The sequence below is a fragment of the Orycteropus afer genome, unplaced genomic scaffold (assembly GCF_000298275.1).
Source record: "Orycteropus afer afer isolate SDZICR_OR568_19922 unplaced genomic scaffold, OryAfe1.0 scaffold00032, whole genome shotgun sequence".
Lineage (NCBI taxonomy): Eukaryota > Metazoa > Chordata > Mammalia > Tubulidentata > Orycteropodidae > Orycteropus > Orycteropus afer.
This window is the reverse complement of record NW_006921619.1, coordinates 6,053,479-6,072,333: the sequence shown is the minus strand read 5'-3', so window position 1 is coordinate 6,072,333 and position 18,855 is coordinate 6,053,479. Positions and strand designations below refer to the sequence as shown.

Here is an 18,855-nt window from a genome sequence, read left to right as displayed (position 1 = left end):
CCAACCTTCCTTCCGAGGAGTGGCTGGTGGGTTTGAACCGCCAGCCGTCTGGTTAGCAGGCAAGTGTCTTAGCCACTATGCTACCAGAGCTCCCTCACTAGCCATTAGAGAGATGCAAATCAAAACGAGATACCATCTCACCCCAGCAGTAATAGCACAGTTTAACAAAACAGAAATTAACTAATGCTGGCGAGGATGTGGAGAGATTGGGACTCTCATACACTGCTGGTGGGACTATAAAATGATACAACTACTGTGGACATCAGTATGGCGATTCCTCAAAGAGTTGGAATTAGAAGTACAATTTGATCCAGCAATCCCCTTACTAGGTATATAATACTAAAGAAGTGAGAGACAGGACAAGAACAGATATATGTATACCCATGTTAATCACAGCACTATTCACAATAGCAAAGAGATGGAAACAAGCTAAGTGCCCATCAACAGAAGAATGGATTACCAAACTATGGTACATACACACAATGGAATACTATGCAGCACTAAAGAATAATGTGGAATCTGTAAAACACCGTATAATGTGGATGAACTTGGAGGACACTATGCTGAGTGAAATAAGTCAATCAACAGAAGGAGAAATATTGTATTAGTCCATTATTGTAAAAAGTGAAGGAAAGGTTTATATATGGAAGGAAACTTTCTTTGTTGGTTGCCGGGTAGACGAGTGGAGGAGAGGGAACACTGCTAGATAAGTAGAAACAAGTATTGATTTGGGTGAAGGGAAGAGCAGTGTACCAAAAGCGAGTGATCAACACATTGGCACTGAGGAAGAGGAAGACAGAGAGAGGTACACGGGAGGTAGAGACAACAAAGATGAACCCTTTTGCATGTACAGTACTGTGTTGTCAGTGATAGCAAGTATTGATATATGGGTGGTCAGGCTGAATGATCAGGTATGTCTAGGCAGGGGGAATGTGCCCATGACCATGTATAGAGTTGGCAGATGATGTTTCTACATGCGTATTTATATGTGCTGTAAGAATGTCCGGGTGTGTAGTAGAGCTGACAAGGGGCAAGGCTGTGGTGGCTTCTTGGCCACAGCCAGCTACCCTGAGGGAGTGAGTAGTTGGACTTGTTGGCTCAAGACCATGGTTGCAGGGGAACTCAAGCTCAACTAGTATAACATACTACATTGAAACATTGTTCTATATCCTACTTTGTGGTGAGTAGCAACTGAGGTCTTCAAAGCTTGCAAGTGGCCATCTGGATCCAATGATGGGTCTCTCCTCATCCAGAACAAAGAAGAATGAAGAAAACCAAAGACACATGGAAACAATTAGTCCAAGGGACTAGTAGACCACCAGAAGAACTAGATAGTGCCCGGCTACCACTGTCAACTACTTGGAGGAGGACTGGTTCAGGAGATCCTGGATAGAGTAGGAGAACAATGTAGAACAAAACTCAAAATCATAAAAAAAAAAAGAAAAGAAAAAGAAAAAAAAGACCAAATTTGCTGGTCTAATAGAGCCTGGTGAGACCCCTGAGACTATGGCCTCTAGTTCCCTTCAGGTCTGGAATTGACTCACTCCTGTGGCTTCCAGCTAAACAATAGACAGACACATGAGGTGAACATTTACATCAGGTAGATATACTCCTTGGAGCAAACAATCATGGGGGAACAGAAGGACAGTGTTTGCATAGGGAGATAGCTAGCTTGTGGGGGGGGGCAGTGCATAGGAGGGAAGGACACAGGGAAGAGGTAACTTCGGGTAGGAAGTGGGAGGAGAGCTGTTACACTGTTGGAATTGTAGTCAATGTGATGAAACAAAATATGTAAGAACTGCTGTATGGAAAATGAATTTGCTCTGTAAACTCTGTAAACCCAAATCACAACAAATTTTTTTTTTTTTTTAATTGTCTTTTTAGATGTTTGCAGAAAAGGTTTTACTTGGGCCAGAAGGTTTCACAAAAAGAGGTTGCCCATTCTGTATTTGTGCTAAGATCTTGTGAAGTAGGCAGAGGGGAGACAATACAGTGTAGGATCTGAGGCCTGTCAATTCTGATTGTGCCCCAGATGCTGCTTCCTTTGAGGAAAGTCTCAGACAGGAGTGTTGAACCTTTAACCACTTTGGAAACTGAGAGGCACCTCTGTGTCGCTAGTGGATGCCTGCCACCTCTGTGCTCAGGAACGGGTCCTCAGACCAGAGGCTACTCACTCTGCTGTTGTCCTGCTGTCAGGGAGGGATTGTTCCGCCTTGGGAATGCTTTGTGGTATCTAGTATCTTGTTCCACTGACTTATGGCCACCCTATACGCAAACATTCCCCTCTGGGAGCCGGTTAAAATGAGACGAGGCAGACTGGGGAAGCAGGGGCCCTGTGGTGTGGTTGTTGTTGTTGTTGTTGTTGTTATTTGCCATCGAGTCGGCCCCGACTCCTAGCGACCCCTCCTTGGGTTTCCGAGGCAGTTATCACTACAGAGGTAGGATTGCCCAACCTTCCTTCCAAGGAGTGGCTGGTGGGTTTGAACCGCCAGCCTTCTGGTTAGCAGTCAAGTGCCTTAGGCACTACGCTACCAGAGCTCCTTGTGGTGTGGTAGATGCACTAATTATCACCGAGGGGAGGATGGTGTTCATGTGCATAGTGGAGAGAGTGATTATCTTCACAGGAGGGCTCTTGTGCAAGAATCTGTTTGCTTATGGATTGAATGTTGTTTCCCTCATTGGGCAACACATGTATGAGTGTGTTTGTGTTTCCCTCACCTTTGTTCACATCTTCACAGAATGTGAATTTCATTGTCCCATATAGCTCCCCAATGTCCTTCCTCCCTCCTACTTCCTTCTGCTTCATTGCCAGCGCCTTGATAGGGGGAAAAAAAAATGCTCAATGTCTCCTAGCCACATAGTCCTAGGGAAGATATAAGCAAGGATATAATCCTTGCTTAATGTTTTCATAACTCCTGGATCTCACCAGTATTTTTCCCTTTGGAATGAATCACCTGCTGTGATGGCTCTCTGTGTGGCCTTAGCTGTCTTGGCCATAGGGAGCCTTCCAGGTCACCGTGCCCCATAAGACTTATAGCACAGAGACATTTGTATTCTTATCCTGGCTCAGGAGATGCTTTATTTAAAAAGTTACTTGTAAAACAAGTTTGAAACATGGTAGAGTGAAAAGCATGGTGTTAGAACATTTGGCCTCCTAAAACACCTCCCATGAGCATAGATGAATTACTATGCAAATAGCTATTTAGCTATCTAGGGTTATCTTAGCATTATTGACATTTGTTATGGTTGTTGTTAGGTGCCCTTGAGTCAGCTCTGACTCATAGAGACCCTGTGTACAACAGAATAAACACTGCCCAGTCCTGTACCAGCCTCACAATCCTTGCTATACCAGAGCCCATCGTTGTAGCCACTGTGTCAACCCATCTCATTAAGGGCCTTCCGCTTTTCCATTCACCCTCCACTTTACTGAGCGTGATATCCTTCTCCAGGGAGTGGTCCCTTCTGATAACATGACCAAAGTAGGTCAAACGAAGTCTGGCCATTCTTGCCTCCAAGGAGCATTCTGGCTGCACTTCCTCCAGGACAGATTTGTTAGTTCTTCTGGCAGTCCGCGGTACTTTCAGCATTCTTTGCCAGCACCGCAACTCAAAAGCATCAACTCTTTGGTCTTCCTTGTTCATTGTCCAACTCTCATATGCATATGAGGCAGTTGAAAATACCATGGCTTGGGTTAGGCGCACCTTCGTCTTCAAAGAGATATCTTTGCTCTTCAGCACTTTAAAGAGGTCTTTTGCAGCAGATGTGCCCAGTACAATACATTATCTGATGCCTTGACTGCTGCTTCCATTGGTGTTGATTATAGAACCAAGTAATATGAAATCTTTGACAACTTCAATCTTTTCTCCATTTATTGTGATGCTGCTTGTTGGTCCCATTGTGAGGATTTTTGTTTTCTTCATGTTGAGATGAATCCATACTACCATACTGCAGACTGTAGTCTTTAATCTTCATCAGTAAGTGCTTGTGGGAGCTGTCCTGTGCATTGAAGGATCTTTAGCAGTATATTTAGCCTCTCCCTTAGAAGTACTCCTTTAGTTGTGACAACCAAAATGTCCAATTATTGAGCTATATTTTACAATATGATAGCTACTAGCCACATGTTGCTATTGAGCATTTGAAACATGGCCAGTTTATTTTGATGAAGAATATTGAGTATACCATGAACTACCAGAAGAATGAGCAAATCTGTGTTAGAAGATATACAGCCAGCGTGCTTCTTAGAAGCACTCATATTTGGTAAAGTATGACCAAAATGAGGGAAACCCTCTGTGAGATGAATTGACACAGCAGCTACAACAATGGACTAAGACATCAATGATCATGAAGATGTCTCAGGACCAGCCAACATTTCATCTGTTATACATAAGGTCATTGTGAGTTGGCGCTGACTCAATGGCAGCTAACAACGGCGATACAATGAACTAGGAAGAAAGGCCTAGCAATCTGCTTTTGAAAATCAGTCAGTGAAAACCGTATGAATTACAATGGAATATTGTCCAGTCCACAACCGATCATGGAGATGGTGCAATTCTGGATAGCATTTCGTTCTGTGGTACACAGGGTTGCCGTGAGTTGGTCCCTTTGATGACAACTAACAGCAACGTAAATATAAAATATATGCTGAATTTTAAAGATTTATTAATAACAGTATTAAAATAGCTCATTAATAATTTTTATATTGATTACATGTTGAAAAGATATTACTTTATATATATTGGGTTAAATAAAATATATTAAAAATTTTATCTTTTTTTAAAAAATGGCTACAGTAAAATGTACTGTAAAATATACTGTAAACATGGCTACTTTTATGACTTGCATTGTATTTCTATTGCTGTACAATCGTGTTTTGATATACTGTAATTTAGTCATTAATCTTATTTTAAGTATTTAGTTTCCTATAAACTCTTGAGTACATACTGGTGATATTCTAAAAATTGGTTCAGTGTTCAGATTATGTTTTCCTACATTTCCTACTACCCTATGCTGGATATTATCTCTATTTCTATTAAGATATATATGTTGCTGTGTGCCTTTGAGTAGATTCCAACTCATAGACACCCTATGTGACAGAGTAGAGCTGCCCTATAGGGTTTTCTGGGCTATAATCTTGATGAGAGCAGATCACCAGGTCTTCCTACTGCAGAGCCACTGGGTGGGTTCTAACTGCCAGCCTTTCATTTAGCAGCCAAGCAAATAATCATTGTGCTACCAAAGGCTTCTTAAAAAACCTCAAAAAACTCACTGCCATCAAGTCACTTCAACTCATAGCAACACCCCCTTGGGTTTCCGAGGCAGTATCTCTATGGAAGTAGATTGTCCCATCTTCCTTCCAAGGAGTGGCTGGTAGGTTTGAACCTCCAGCCTTCTGGTTAGCAGTCAATGCCTTAGGCACTACGCTACCAGAGCTCCCAAGATGTATATAATTATATCTTAAAAGTACTGTACAGTTTTTGACTATGTCATTGGATTAAGAGGTGGAATGATAGAAACTTGAACCAATTTAGTGGATTATTCTGGGTTTTGATGTTTATAAATATTAGAATGTAATCCTCGTAAAGGTAGTGATTTAGGGGGAAGGGCTTGTTTACTCTCTTTTTTTCTCCAGCACTTAGTACAGTGCCTGGCACAGAGTGGGCCATCAAAAACCTGATGAATGAATGAATGAATGAAAAATTATATGTTTTCTTTTTCAGGAGAAGCCTCCTATTCAAAGTATATTTATTAGTTACCTGGTCACTTCCTTAGTTTTACTCCTACCCCTTAATACTAACTTTATTTGTGAAAAGTTTTCCTTGCTCTGTTATATTATTTATGCTTTCATACAGTAAGCCCTGATAGTTTGAATATATTTTGTCTTTTCATTTGGGTCATGAATCATTTTAAATCCATTTAGCCTTAGAATTTTGATGATTTGCTTTCTAGAACATTACTGTGGTGGGGTGAATTTATTCCTACCTTTAAACACTTCTCTCCCTGTCATGTTTGGCTATGTAAGTTTTTAGGAAGCTTAGGGAGTGCATAGTGCCTAAGGCACTTGACTGCTAACCAGGAGGCTGGCGGTTCAAACCCACCAGCCACTCCTCGGAAGAAAGGTTGGGCAATCTACTTCCGTAGTGATACTGCCTCGGAAATCCAAGGAGAGGTCTCTATGAGTCGGGTCTGACTCGACAGCACATAACAACAACAACAACAGGGAGTGCGGTGTAGTAAATTACCTAGTATGGCTTTTCCAGCCATAAGTCTTTGTGAACTCTGTGGTGGAATTTGCCATGAGCAACCAAGTAGCTCCTGATTGTTAGTTATCCACCTGCTGTATTTCTGTTGGGAGCAGCACAAAGTAATTTTCTGGGAAGTTTGCTTTCTCTCAGGTGTATGGAATTCTGATGCTAGGATTGGTTAGTTTGGCCATTCTGCCAGGCTCAAAAGGAGGCCTCCTAGAGGCAGAAGAAGAAGTCTTTCTGACTGCTGGCTGAGAAAGACGTGCTGCTGAGAGAAATGCGCTCCTGAGAGAGACACACTGCTGAGAAAGAGACACCAAGAGACATGCATTGTTGGGAGACTGAGAGAGACTGTTGGCTGAGAGACAGCTAACTGAGAGAGACTGAATGTTTTCCCTGAACTTGAATTGTAGCCTGGTGCCTCCCTAATAAACCCCATAATCTGTGAGTTCTCTGTGGCCAGTGCAGCAGATTATCGAACCCAGCAGAGAGGTGGTAGGTGCTGTGGGAGGAACAGTTGGTGTTGGGGCTGGAGGGAGGTGGCATGTCTGGCCTCGCAGGGATAGGCCTTGGGCTACTGATGGTGATTCTGTCTTCCTTTTGTGGGGTTAGAGGAGGTCAGAAGATGCAACCTCCTTGCCTCTCTAGCAGGAAGAAAGAGAAATTAGACATCCAACTAAATAACTGCAACTGTTAGACATGCAGTTATTAACATGTTAATATAAATCTGTTTCTATTTTATGTTTAAATGTAAGTCTATAATCTAGCTATTTTCATGTATCTGCTCGTGTTTGGTTTCAAAACAATTAAGGAAGTACAATTTTGCAATTAAGCAAAATAGTTTATTTTCATTCTAGCATTCTAATCATGTAATTGGGAATTTGGAAACTACCATTTACTTATAGTGAAGTTAGTTAGAACAGTCAGAGGGTCATAGTATATTTTAATCTGGTACAAAGAAGAGCTGTCTCATAAAGGTACATCCAAGATTGTCTTGTACAGTTATGGTTTATTTGCTTGTTTTTTTCTTTTAAAGGCACATGCCATAGTGAATTTTTGAGCCTGGATTTAATTCTGTGCTGTTACTTAACATCTCTTTGACTCTGTTTCCTCAGCTGTAAAATTGAGATAATAATACCTACCTCATAGGGTTGTTATCAGGATTAAATGAGTTAACATCTTAACACATTTAAAACTACCTGGCACGTAGTAAGTACTATGTAAATTTGCTTTTAAAACTAAAAAGCACAATCCACAGTATTTACAGTCTGACTAGTGAGGCTATAAAACTCTTTGGCTAAGCAAACAACCCCTGGAGCCACTTCAAGACCCAGCTCTGCTGCTTATAACTATGTAATTTTGGATAAGTTATTTAATTCTCTGTTGAGCCAAGTTTCTTTCTGTATACAGTAAGAATAAAAATGGTATCTGGATTATGGGGTCATTGTGAAGAATAAATGAGTTTAAATAACAGACTTACAGAAGTGCCTAGAAGGCATTCAAATATCTTAATAGATATTTAAGTTCTTCATGATATAAATCCTGCCTTTATCACCATAGTTATCTCATGTCTTTCCTCAAATCACCTTACCTCCTCATGGATATGTTTTTACTCTTCCCTTATTGGCCTTCTTGCAACTCCTCGAATGCCTTAAGATCATTATTCCTTAAGATCATCACACCTACTGTTTTCTGCTTTCACTTACAGAATATTGCTTCCATGTTTGACTTCAGACAATTTTAATCTAACTTATGAGTAACTCTCATAGTGCCTCATTGGAGGGATGTGATAATAATAATAGTTTAAAATAATTACTTGACTGCTCCTAAATTCAGTAGAGGAGTCTCATATTGTCCCATACTGGGATCTTTGCTCAGTTTATCTTCATCTCTCTGTCATCAGCACCTATAAATAGTGTTCAGGAAATGTTAGCTGCCTAATAATTTTCCAAAATTATTATGCTAAAAAATAAAGGATCCTTAACTCCCACAAAAAAAAAAATTAATTTGCACAAATTTTCCTGTCACCTTCAAGGAAACAGTTTGCCTTTATAGATATATGCTACTTATAAGATTTGGGTATAAACAAGGAAGATTGTCCTGGCCCCCTGTTTCTTTCTAACGTCACAGTGCAGCTAGGTAGAGGCAGCTCAGGTCAGGGAAAGGAGATGAAGGTACTAAAGCTAATAGAAGTTCTGTTTTGCAGTAGTGCTGGGGTATTTATTCTGTATGAAAGGCTTAGTGAGCAAACTGGGCGAGCATTTACTTGCTAGGCACTTGTTGAGGTGGCTCCGACTCTTGGTGACTTTCTGAATAACAGAATGAAGCATCAGCTGGTCCTTTGCTGTCTTCTTGATGGTTGCTATATTTAAGTCCACAGCTAGGAGTTGTACTGTTTAATTCTGTAATTCTAGTGATGGATATTTATCCTCAAGAATCCAAAAGAGAAGACAAATCCTCTAACTGTTTATCATACCATTAATAATAAGCACTGGCACTTGACTGTTAACCAGAAGGCTAGAGGTTCAAACCCACCAGCCACTCCTCAGATGGAAGATGGGGCAATCTGCTTCCATAGTGATACTGCCTCACTGCTATGAGTTGGGTCTGACTCCATGGCACATAACAACAACACAACAATAACAAGCAAAACAATTGGAGCACCTAAACAAAAGTGGAATGGTTAAGAAGAACTCCTCAGTGGTTCGTGAAGCTACTACGTGATAATGATGCAGGTTGTGAGGCAACATGAAGATATTTTGTTGACATCTGGTCAACTAAATAGGTGCCAAGCCCTATACTATGCTAAGTGCCAAGGATAGAAACATACTGCTTCCAGGTGCCCTTACCAGAAGCATCCCCCTGCAGTGTGCAGGTGTAGGGTAGATATAAACTAAATCAAACCCGTTGCTGTCAAGTCAACTTTGACTCATAGCGATCCTATAGGGCACAGCAGAATTGCCCCATAGGGTTTCCAAGGCTGTAAATCTTCATGGAAGCAGATTGCCACATCTTTCCCCTGCAGGGCGTCTGATGGTTTTGTACCACTGATCTTTCAGTTAGCAGCACTAACTGGCTGTACAACCAGAGCTCCTTAGGGGAGACAATACCAAACCCAAACCCAAACCACTGATACTGAGTCATTTCAAACTCATAGCAACCCCCATTGGCTTTCCAAGGCTGTAAATCTTTACGGTAGATTGTCTCATCTTCCTCCTGCAGAGTAGCTGGCAGGTTTGAACTGCCAACTTTCTGGTTAGCAGCCAAATGCCTTACCCATTACGCCACTAGAGCTCCTTAAGGGAGACAATGTTGTTGTTATGTGCCATTGAGTTGGACCCAACTCATAGTGACCCCTCCTTGGGTTTCCGAGGCAGTATCACTACAGAAGTAGATTGCCCCATCGTTCTTCTGAGGAGTGGCTGGTGGGTTTGAACCAACAGCCTTCTGATTAGCAGTCAAAAGAGACAATAGGAGGGAGGAAATAAATTCCCCTACCCTGAGAGAGTCAGAAACTAAATAAAGGAAAGAAAATGTAGTTGAGATGTTGTTGTTGCTGTTGTTATGTGCCATCAAGTCAGATCCGACTCATAGCGACCCCTCCTTGTGTTTCCGAGACAGTATCACTACGGAACTAGATTGCCCAACCTTCCTTCTGAAGAGTGGCTGGTGGGTTTGAACCACCAGCCTTCTGGTTAGCAGTCAAGTGCCTTAGGCACTATGCTACCAGAGCTCCTTGCCCTAAGATATCTGATGGATAAACTAAGATAATAAAAAGTTATTTTAGTTATCTGGTGCTGCTGGTGGTATAGTAGTCAAAGCTGCTAACCCAAAGGTCAGCAGTTCAAACCCACCAGCTCTCCATGAAAGGAAGATGAGGCAGTCTGCATCTGTAAAGATTTATGTTGTTGTTGTTTGCCATCGAGTTGGACCCGACTCATAGCGACCCCTCCTTGGGTTTCTGAGGCAGTATCACGACAGAAGTAGATTGTCCAACCTTCCTTCTGAGGAATGGCTGGTGGGTTTGAACCGCCAGCCTTCTGGTTAGCAGTCAAGTCTGGTAGCATAGTGCCTAAGGCATTTGACTGCTAACCAGAAGACTAGCGGTTCAAACCCACCAGCTGCTTCTCGGAAGAAAGATTGGGCAATCTACTTCCGTAGTGATACTGCCTCAGAAACCCAAGGAGGGGTCTCTATGAGATCCGACTCCACTGTAGTGGTTGCATAACAGTAGTTAATATTTATTAAATGTTTATTATATACATACTTTGCTAAAACCAAACCAAACTCACTACCATCAAGTCGAACCCGACTCGTAGTGACTCCTTTTTGATTTTTGAGGTGGAAACCCAAGGAGGGGTCGCTATGAGTTGGATCCCACTCTAAGGCAGTGTGTGTTTTTTTGTAGTATCAGTATGGAAGTAGATTGCCCAACCTTCCTTACGAGGAGTGCCTGGAGTGCCTGGTGAGTTTAAACCACCAGCCTTTCGGTGAGCAATCAAATGCCTTAGGCACTGTGCTACCAGAGCTCCTCTACTTTGGTAAGCGCTTCTCATTATCCCATTAATTCCTCTCAGCTCTGTGTGGTAGGTGCATGGACCATTGTACAAATGAATAAACTGAAGATCAAAGTGGCCAGGTGAATCAGCATGCGGACCCAGGTTCAGAATCACTGTACTTCACTATGGCCTCCATGTATGGGAAAATTCTGTCTATAGCAGTGTTGAAACTTTAAGACAGAAGAGGAGATGGTTTTATTGGAGTAAGAGAGTTATTTTCTCTTTATTTTTCTAATAATATTATTTTGACATTAAAGAGTTCTTACCAATAGATAAACATCTGTTGCTTAACCTTTTAAGAAACCTGTCCCTGTATGAGCTGGTGTTGGTAGGGAACAGGACTGGATTTCCTTCAAAAGAGAGGATCTTATCTCCATCAGATATTTAATTTTTCTGCTGTAGGCAGTGACTAAAATTGTAACAACACAGTTGACAATTTGGGAAAATGTTTAGGAAAGACCCACAACTGGGATACAGCTTGGAAAGTGTGGAGCTTACAGTGGCAAGTTTTAGTTCTCTGGGATTAACAATATAGACTTTTCCTTATTACCCTTATGTGGGAATTCTACTTCATGTTTTATTATTACATGGAATTTTAAGGAGAATTAGTGCCATTTGGCCACTTTTATATTGGTTTGTCTTTATCAGAATAAAATTGTACCAAGTTCCTTGTTTTAAAGTCAAAGGTGGTACAAGAACCCTCGCTTTCTGTCAATCTGCAGATGTGGAGTAGTGCTAGCACTGTACTCATGATAAGCCTGGGGGAATGAACCTTGCCTCCAGCTTTCCTTGGAATCTTTGTGAGGGCTTTTGACTTTGGCTTTCTCAGATGTGGAAGGTTGCTTACTACCCAGGATGTGGTAGAACCTGACGTCGCTGTATGTAGTCAAAGGAGCAATCACAGCAATTTTTTTTTAAGTCCATTAATTTTCTATTAATAGGTTTTTGTTGAAAACTGTAACTCGGCCTTTTGGAGACGAGAAAACGAAATTGTTGTGTTCTATGGGTGGTGGTTCAAACCCATCAGCCACTCCTCAGAAGGAAGACTGGGCAATCTGCTTCCATAGATATACCTCCTTGGAAACCCAAGGAGGGGTCGCTATGAGTCAGATTCGACTTGACAGCAGTGGACAGCAGTGAGTTTGGTTTTTTTTGGTATGCATAAAGATTGCCTTATTCTTATTCCCAGCATCACAACAGTCTGGCATATAGTAGGTGCTCAATATGTTATTTGCAAAAAGACTAAATGAAAGAAGATGTAAAGATTTTAGTTCCCTCTTAATGCTGGTATGCCATTCTCATGTAAGCCTGCAAGTGAAGCTGTACTAGTCAAAAGGTGATGTAATGTCACAAGGGGTTCACAAAACTCTCCTAACTCTTGAACTTAGTTCACCTGAGTCAGTCTTCATACTATGCCAGGATTTCTGTAGTAGTCCCCAGTTATCTCTTCCTATTTGTACTTTTTGGCTTCTTACTATCTTGTATGAAAATGGCCAGGATAGTTTTTTTTTTAAATGTTATTAGTAGACATAATTTATTTATTGTGATGATAATATATACACCAAAACGTTTGCCAGCACAACATCTGCATTTACAATTCAGTGATACTGATTACATGTTCATGTTGTGCCACCATTGTTATGTGCTGTCAAGTCAGACCCGACTCATAGCGACCCCTCCTTGGGTTTCCGAGGCGGTATCACTACAGAAGTTGATTGCCACCGTTATTATTATCCTTTTTCAAAGTATTCCACCACCATTAACATAAATTCAATGCCCCCAAACAGAAAATCCTCCTTTTCCCCACTCTCCCATCCTGGTAACCATGAATAATCTTTGGTTTCTGTATATTTGCTTATTTTATATTAGTGAGATCATACAGTATTTGTCCTTTTGTGACTTACTCATTTTGCTTGACATAACGTTTGCAATGATTATCCATGTTGTGGCATGCATCAGAACTTCATTTCTCTTTAAAGCTGTGTAATTTTACATTGTGTGTTTATCCACTCATCTGTTGAGGGGTGTGGTAGTTAAGGTTATGTGTCAACTCGGCTGGGCAGTTATTCCTCATGATGAGATTGTAATCACCTCCATGGTGGAATCTGCTGTGAGTACCTAATCAGTTGAAGAGGTGTTGCCTTTGGGGTGTGACCTGCTTCCAGTATATATGGAGTAGCTTCAAGAAAGGTCTCAAGCTTTTTGTCACATATGGATCCTGCATTTGGCTGAGTCTTCATCTTCAGTTCCTAGATTTGAACCAGTGGCCTGCTGTGTTGCCTGTGATGTTGGGATTGTGCCAATCCAGGTTCATCAGCCTCAGTAGCTAGTAGCTGAGTCAGAAGGAACCTTCAGCTCCAGTGGGCCTGGAACAAGAGGCAGAACTGAAGCACATGATTGAGGGGCCTTTACCCAGCGCCCCTAGAGCCAGCACTCTGAATTCAGATTTCTAGCCTCCTACATTGTAAAAGAAAAAGTGCTGCAATGAACATTGGTATATAGGTTTCTATTTATATTCCCACCTTCATTTCTTCTGGGTATGTACCTAGGTTTGGGATTGCTGGGTCATCTGGTAGTTCTAGGTTCAGCTTTTTGAGGAACCACCAACAGTTTTCCAAATGGCTGTACCATTTTACCTTCCCACCAGCAGTGAATGAGGGTTCCATTAGAAACAACTTCTCTAACACTTGTTTCCCTTTTTTTTTTTAATCGATGTTGTTCTAATTGGGGTGAAGTGATCTCTTATTGTGGTATTGATTTACATTTCCCTAATGGCTAATGAGGAGCTCTGGTAGCATAGTGGCTAAGGCACTTGACTGCTAACCAGAAGGCTGGCGGTTCAAACCCACCAGCCACTCCTCAGAAGGAAGGTTGGGCAATCCTACTTCCGTAGTGATATCGCCTCAGAAACCCAAGGAGGGGTTGCTATGAGTTGGGGCCTACTCGATGGCACATAACAACAACAACAATGGCTAATGAGGAGCCCTGCTGGTGCAGTGGTTAAAGCACCCAGCTGCTAACCAAAAGGTCAGTGATTCAAACCCACCAGTCACTCTGTGATGAGAAAGATGTGGCAGTCTGCTTTCATAGAGATGTACAGCCTTGGAAACCCTATGGGGCACTTTTACTATATCCTGTAGGGTTGCTAGGAGTTGGATTCAACTTGGCAGCAGTGGGTTTGGTTTGAAATGGCTAATGAAGGAGCCCTGGTGGTACAGTGGTTAAGTGCTCACCTGCCAATTAAAAGGTTGGTGATTCAAGCCCACCAGCTGTTGCCCAGGAAAAAGACATGGTAGTCTGATTCTATAAAGATTTACAGTCTTGGGAACTCTATGAGGAAGTTCTATGTTCTGTAGGGTTGTTGTGAGTTGGAATCTACTGATGACAATGGATTTTTTGTTTTGTTTTGTTTTGTTTTTTAATGGCTAATCATGTAATCTTTTTATGTGCTTTTTGACCATTTGAATATCCTCGTTGGTAAACTGTTCAAGTTTTTTTGATCAGGTTGTTTGCCTTTTTATGGTAAAGTGGTGTAAGTTTTATATATTTTTTGGATATTGGTCCCTTATCTGATATATGGTTCCTGAAAATTTCCTCCCAATCTGTAGGTTCTATTCACTTTGTTGATAGAAATAACTAGTTTTTAACGATTTATTTTGAACTTAGCAGAAAAGTTTCAAGAACAGTACAAAGAATTCCTGCTTACCTTTCCACCCAGATTTCCCAATTAACGTTTTGCCACATTTGCTTTATTTCTTTCCCTCTCCTTATCTACACACACACACACACACACACGTTGTTGTTGTTATTTGCCTTTGAGTGACCTGACTCACAGCAACCCCTCCTTGGGTTTCTGAGGCAGTATCACTACGGAAGTAGATTGCCCAACCTTCTTTCTGAGGAGTGGCTGGTGGCTTTGAATCGCCACTCTTCTGCTTAGCAGTCAAGTACCTTAGGCATTACGCTACCAGAGCTCCCATACATATACATATGTGTGTGTGTGTGTGTGTGTATACCTCTTTTTTTCCCAAACTCTTTGAATGTAGGTTGCAGATATAATGCCTCCTTACCCCTAAAGGCTTAAGTGTGTTAGGTGGTGCACCACTTAGCTTTTCCTTGATTCGGGGATCTATTTTTTCTAGCTACTTGACAATAATAGCTGGCAATATATTTGTGATCATGTGCACTTCACTACTCAGGGAGGAAAGGGTGATGCACCTATCATCCTTTCTTGAGGGAAATGATGCTTCTGTAATAGGAAGACATAACCTTGAGGTTACTTTTAGAATAAATGGGCATATATATGTCCAGAATCTTAGCCCACCCTCCTCTGCCATAGTCAGACTTTGAATTATGTGCGGTTTTTATTAATTTAAGTGACATTTGTAAGCTTCCTAGTAAATATGTGTGACTTTGTACTTTGACTTTGTACTTCTCCTTCCCACTGCAGGGAATTCTGGGTATTGGAGCTCCTTAACTGCAGCCAGGGTGGAGACCCATGTTCTGCTCTCCCAACTACTGATAAGGCAGAGAGACAGGAGCCATGTGTGCCTCTTGGCTCTTTCTGCATGACAGGGCCATTTAGTTGGAGGTGACTGTGAAGTTTTTGTTGTAGAAAGTGGGCAATGGAATTTGCAATTGGTAGCAAAGTAACTGTCAGTCCACACTGGGAAGTGAAAGCTAAAACATACTAATGATCAAAATATAAATTTTAAATATCTTGTTTAATGTTCCTTAGCAAGTTCTCATCATACAAACCTAGTGTTTAACCTCCTGATTTCTCAATTAAGATGAATCTGGCTTACAATCTGAGTTGTTATATCAGTTAGATTTGCCTGTCCCTTGTTCTTCTAATGTTTGTTAACTGTTTTTTGCCTGTCTTCTTATCTGTTAAAATAGTTGGAATGCCAGGATGCCTTGGAAACAGCAGCCCGAGCTGAGGGTCTTTCCCTGGATGTCTCTGTGCATTCTCAGCTGAGAATCCTGGATGAGGACCATCCCAAGGGAAAGTACCATCAAGGCTTAAGTGCTCTAAAGCCCATCCGGACCACTTCCAAGTAAGAGGCTCTGTGGTTCATCTGTGAAGCATCAAAAGCGTTTTTGAAACTTTGGGGCTAAGATCAGACCACTTGGGGAGACATGTGTTTAGTCAGGAACTCTGTTTTCTAAGCAGGATTATGCATACTGGCCAGCCTCTATGCTGAGAGGTTGGTAATTTGGATTTTCTCTCCATAGACACCAGCACCCAGTGGACAATGCTGGGCTCTTCTCCCTTATGACTTTCTCTTGGCTTTCTCCTCTGGCCAGCGTGGCCCACAAGAAGGGGGAGCTCTTGCTGGAAGACGTGTGGTCTTTATCCAAGTACGAGTCTTCCGATGTGAACTGTAGAAGGTAGGCGTCTCTGATCCACCCTCCTCTCCCACATACTGGATACATAGGGCCTGAGCTAGGAGTGTGGGCCCAGCAGTGTGAAGTCCACAGCTCGGTGTCCTTTTAAGATCTGAGCTATCCTGTGGGGGGTGGGATGCCTGGGGATGACTTACTCTTTGCTCTTCTGCTTTATCTCCAATTTCAGCTTTAATCCTGTTTTAACCACGGGCTTTCTCTCTCTCTCTCAGCCCCGCTTCTCTTCCTGAGTCCGCAGGGAGGTTATGTTGCTGCCTTGTGACAGAATACATTTTTGTGGTAGCTGATTGTCATGATTAAAATCTAGTTTACGACTTTACATTTTACTGCAGGATCCTTCAGAGAGGGCTGGGGACCCTTGAGAAAGGAAGTTCTTATCCACAAACAAATTTTATTAAGGGACAGTTTTTCCGGGTGGAAGAAAGGACTTATTTTGCTCTCATCCTTTTCCAAGTCCTAGAGGCTCCCTATGTAGAGTAAATATGTAGTCATCCAAGAGCCAAAAAATATATATATATATGTAGTTATCCAAGAAAATAGTTATATATATATATGTAGTTATCCAAGAAAGGCATTTTTTTCCAGAGCTGTGGAGGTGGAAACTATGTACATAATTTTAGGAGAGACTTGTCTGAGTAGTTTCAAAGCCTGGAGACAGAAAGCAATGGCAGGAGGGAAGCTAGGGTATGTCTTTTCATCTGTAGAGATGTGTAACAGAGGACATGTGCCCTTGTTAAGACTAGAGAGACTGTGGCAAGAAGAGCTGAATGACGTTGGGCCAGACGCTGCTTCCCTCCGAAGGGTTGTGTGGATCTTCTGCCGCACCAGGCTCATCCTCTCCATCGTGTGCCTGATGATCACGCAGCTGGCTGGCTTCAGTGGACCAGTAAGTTCTAACCATCCTTTCTGACAGTCTCCAGGGGTCCGGCCATGGCCAGCTCTAACACTCTTGTTCTGTTGCAGGGGTTTTGTACTTACGTTTGGGCTAGTTAGCAGCCTTAGTAATGCCTCCAGGTCTGTTGAAAGGGAATGATTGACTTTGGAGTGATTGGTGGCTTGTCTGCAGCTGAAAGGAGAAGGGGCGGTACCGCCAGAGGAGAAATGGAGCTGGCTTGCTTTCCAGGGGTGGGGGTGAAACTGAACCGATTCTCGTTCTGAACAGGATTGTGTTTCTCGCTTGCGCGTTGACGTGAAATGACAGTCTTGGTTCAGTAGTGCTGTGAGTGGGTGAGAGCAACATTGTGTGGCACAGGCTGGTGAGCTGGCAGTAGTGATGTACCAAATGACCGGCTTGGTTCACAGGGGCAGAGTGACCACAAGTTGTTTGACGGTTCTTTGGCAAGTGAGCCCTGAAGAAGCTAGAGGGTTGTTGAGGTTTTTAGAGTCTGACCTGGAGTCCGTTAAATTTTGGCTGGTAGTATAAACTGTGTGGCGAGTGTTGGGGTGTCAGCGTGGTTTTTTCCTAGTCTGTACCAAAGCAGAGTGAGCGAAGAGAGCCTTTGACCTTCACACTGTTTTCCGGACACTCGTTTCTTACACCCGCTGTGCTGCTTTACACTTGAGACTTCAATTAAACCTATTTTCTACACATTTGCCTTGAGGCATCGGAGCAGTAGTACTGCTTACACTGTGCATTTTTTCGTGTGTGAGTAAGCTGAAGGTTCATGGTTTTGGTAAGTATATACCTAAGATGCATGGTAATTAGGTAAAACTAATTTGCAGAGGTTTCTTTCTTTATTTATTTTAATGTTTGATCCTTTCTTCCTTTTTTTTTTTTTTTAATTTTTTTTTTTTTTTTTTTTTTTTAAAGTTTTGATCTTTTTTTTTTCTGAAGCAGAGAACACTACTTTTCTGCTATTGGGTTTCTATGTTAATTGACTAACTGACATACTTTTATGTAACTTTTAAGCAAGAGGGACCATGTAACTGAAATGTTATGTTATGTTATTGTCCCAAATGGCAAATATTTTCATAGAACCAGCTTCCACCAAGAAGAGCTTCTGTCATTGTTTCACTACAGGGCTGGTGGCTGCTCTGATCTTTCATAGAATTCTTTCAGCTGGGTGGAGGTATACTGGCTTTGTCAATAAGGTGATAATGGGCTTTCTTGATTCCATTTGCTCAGTGTAAGAAATTCATTGGCTCCCCCATTAAAAAAAAACAAAAAACATGGATTGTTGGGATTTTGATTTTTTTCTCTTGGGAAAAAAGTTACCTATGCATGTTCACTTTGTGGCTTTCTGGTCACTCCTTTGAGCACCTGCACATCCCTTGATCACTCTTTTAAGGCGCAGTGCACTGGAATACTAATCTCTAGTAAACTGTTGTAGACACCAGAGAAAGCTGAGAGCCCTCCTTTAATAGGAAAACAGCAGTGTGCCTTTGGTTTTCTCTGCCCTCTTGGGGAAGAGCACCTTAAGGTCAGTGTTCTTTCATGAGATTCTATTCCAGCACAAGTTGAAAAAGCAGTGAACCTGTCCACAGTCTTTTTTATTGATAAAAGACTTAAAAGGTGTCACCAGTCCAAATTTCTTTTTTGTTGTTGTTGTTCTGATTCTAATACATTCCTTATAAATTGGAAATTGAAGAACCAGGCTGGTTTTGAGATTAGTACTGGCAGTGAGCCCACCTTCTGTCCGTGGATTTAA

At 41.8% G+C, this 18,855-nt stretch overlaps 1 protein-coding gene across 1 annotated transcript in view; it reads left to right on the top strand.

Moving 5' to 3' along the window:
- The window catches only part of ABCC5 (ATP binding cassette subfamily C member 5), a 93,624-nt gene that overhangs the window by 14,116 nt on the left and 60,653 nt on the right, over positions 1 to 18,855 (top strand). The window contains 3 exon segments of the mRNA XM_042780293.1: positions 15,701 to 15,858; positions 16,037 to 16,192; positions 16,946 to 17,093. Of these exon segments, the coding sequence (XP_042636227.1) occupies positions 15,701 to 15,858; positions 16,037 to 16,192; positions 16,946 to 17,093 (462 nt within the window).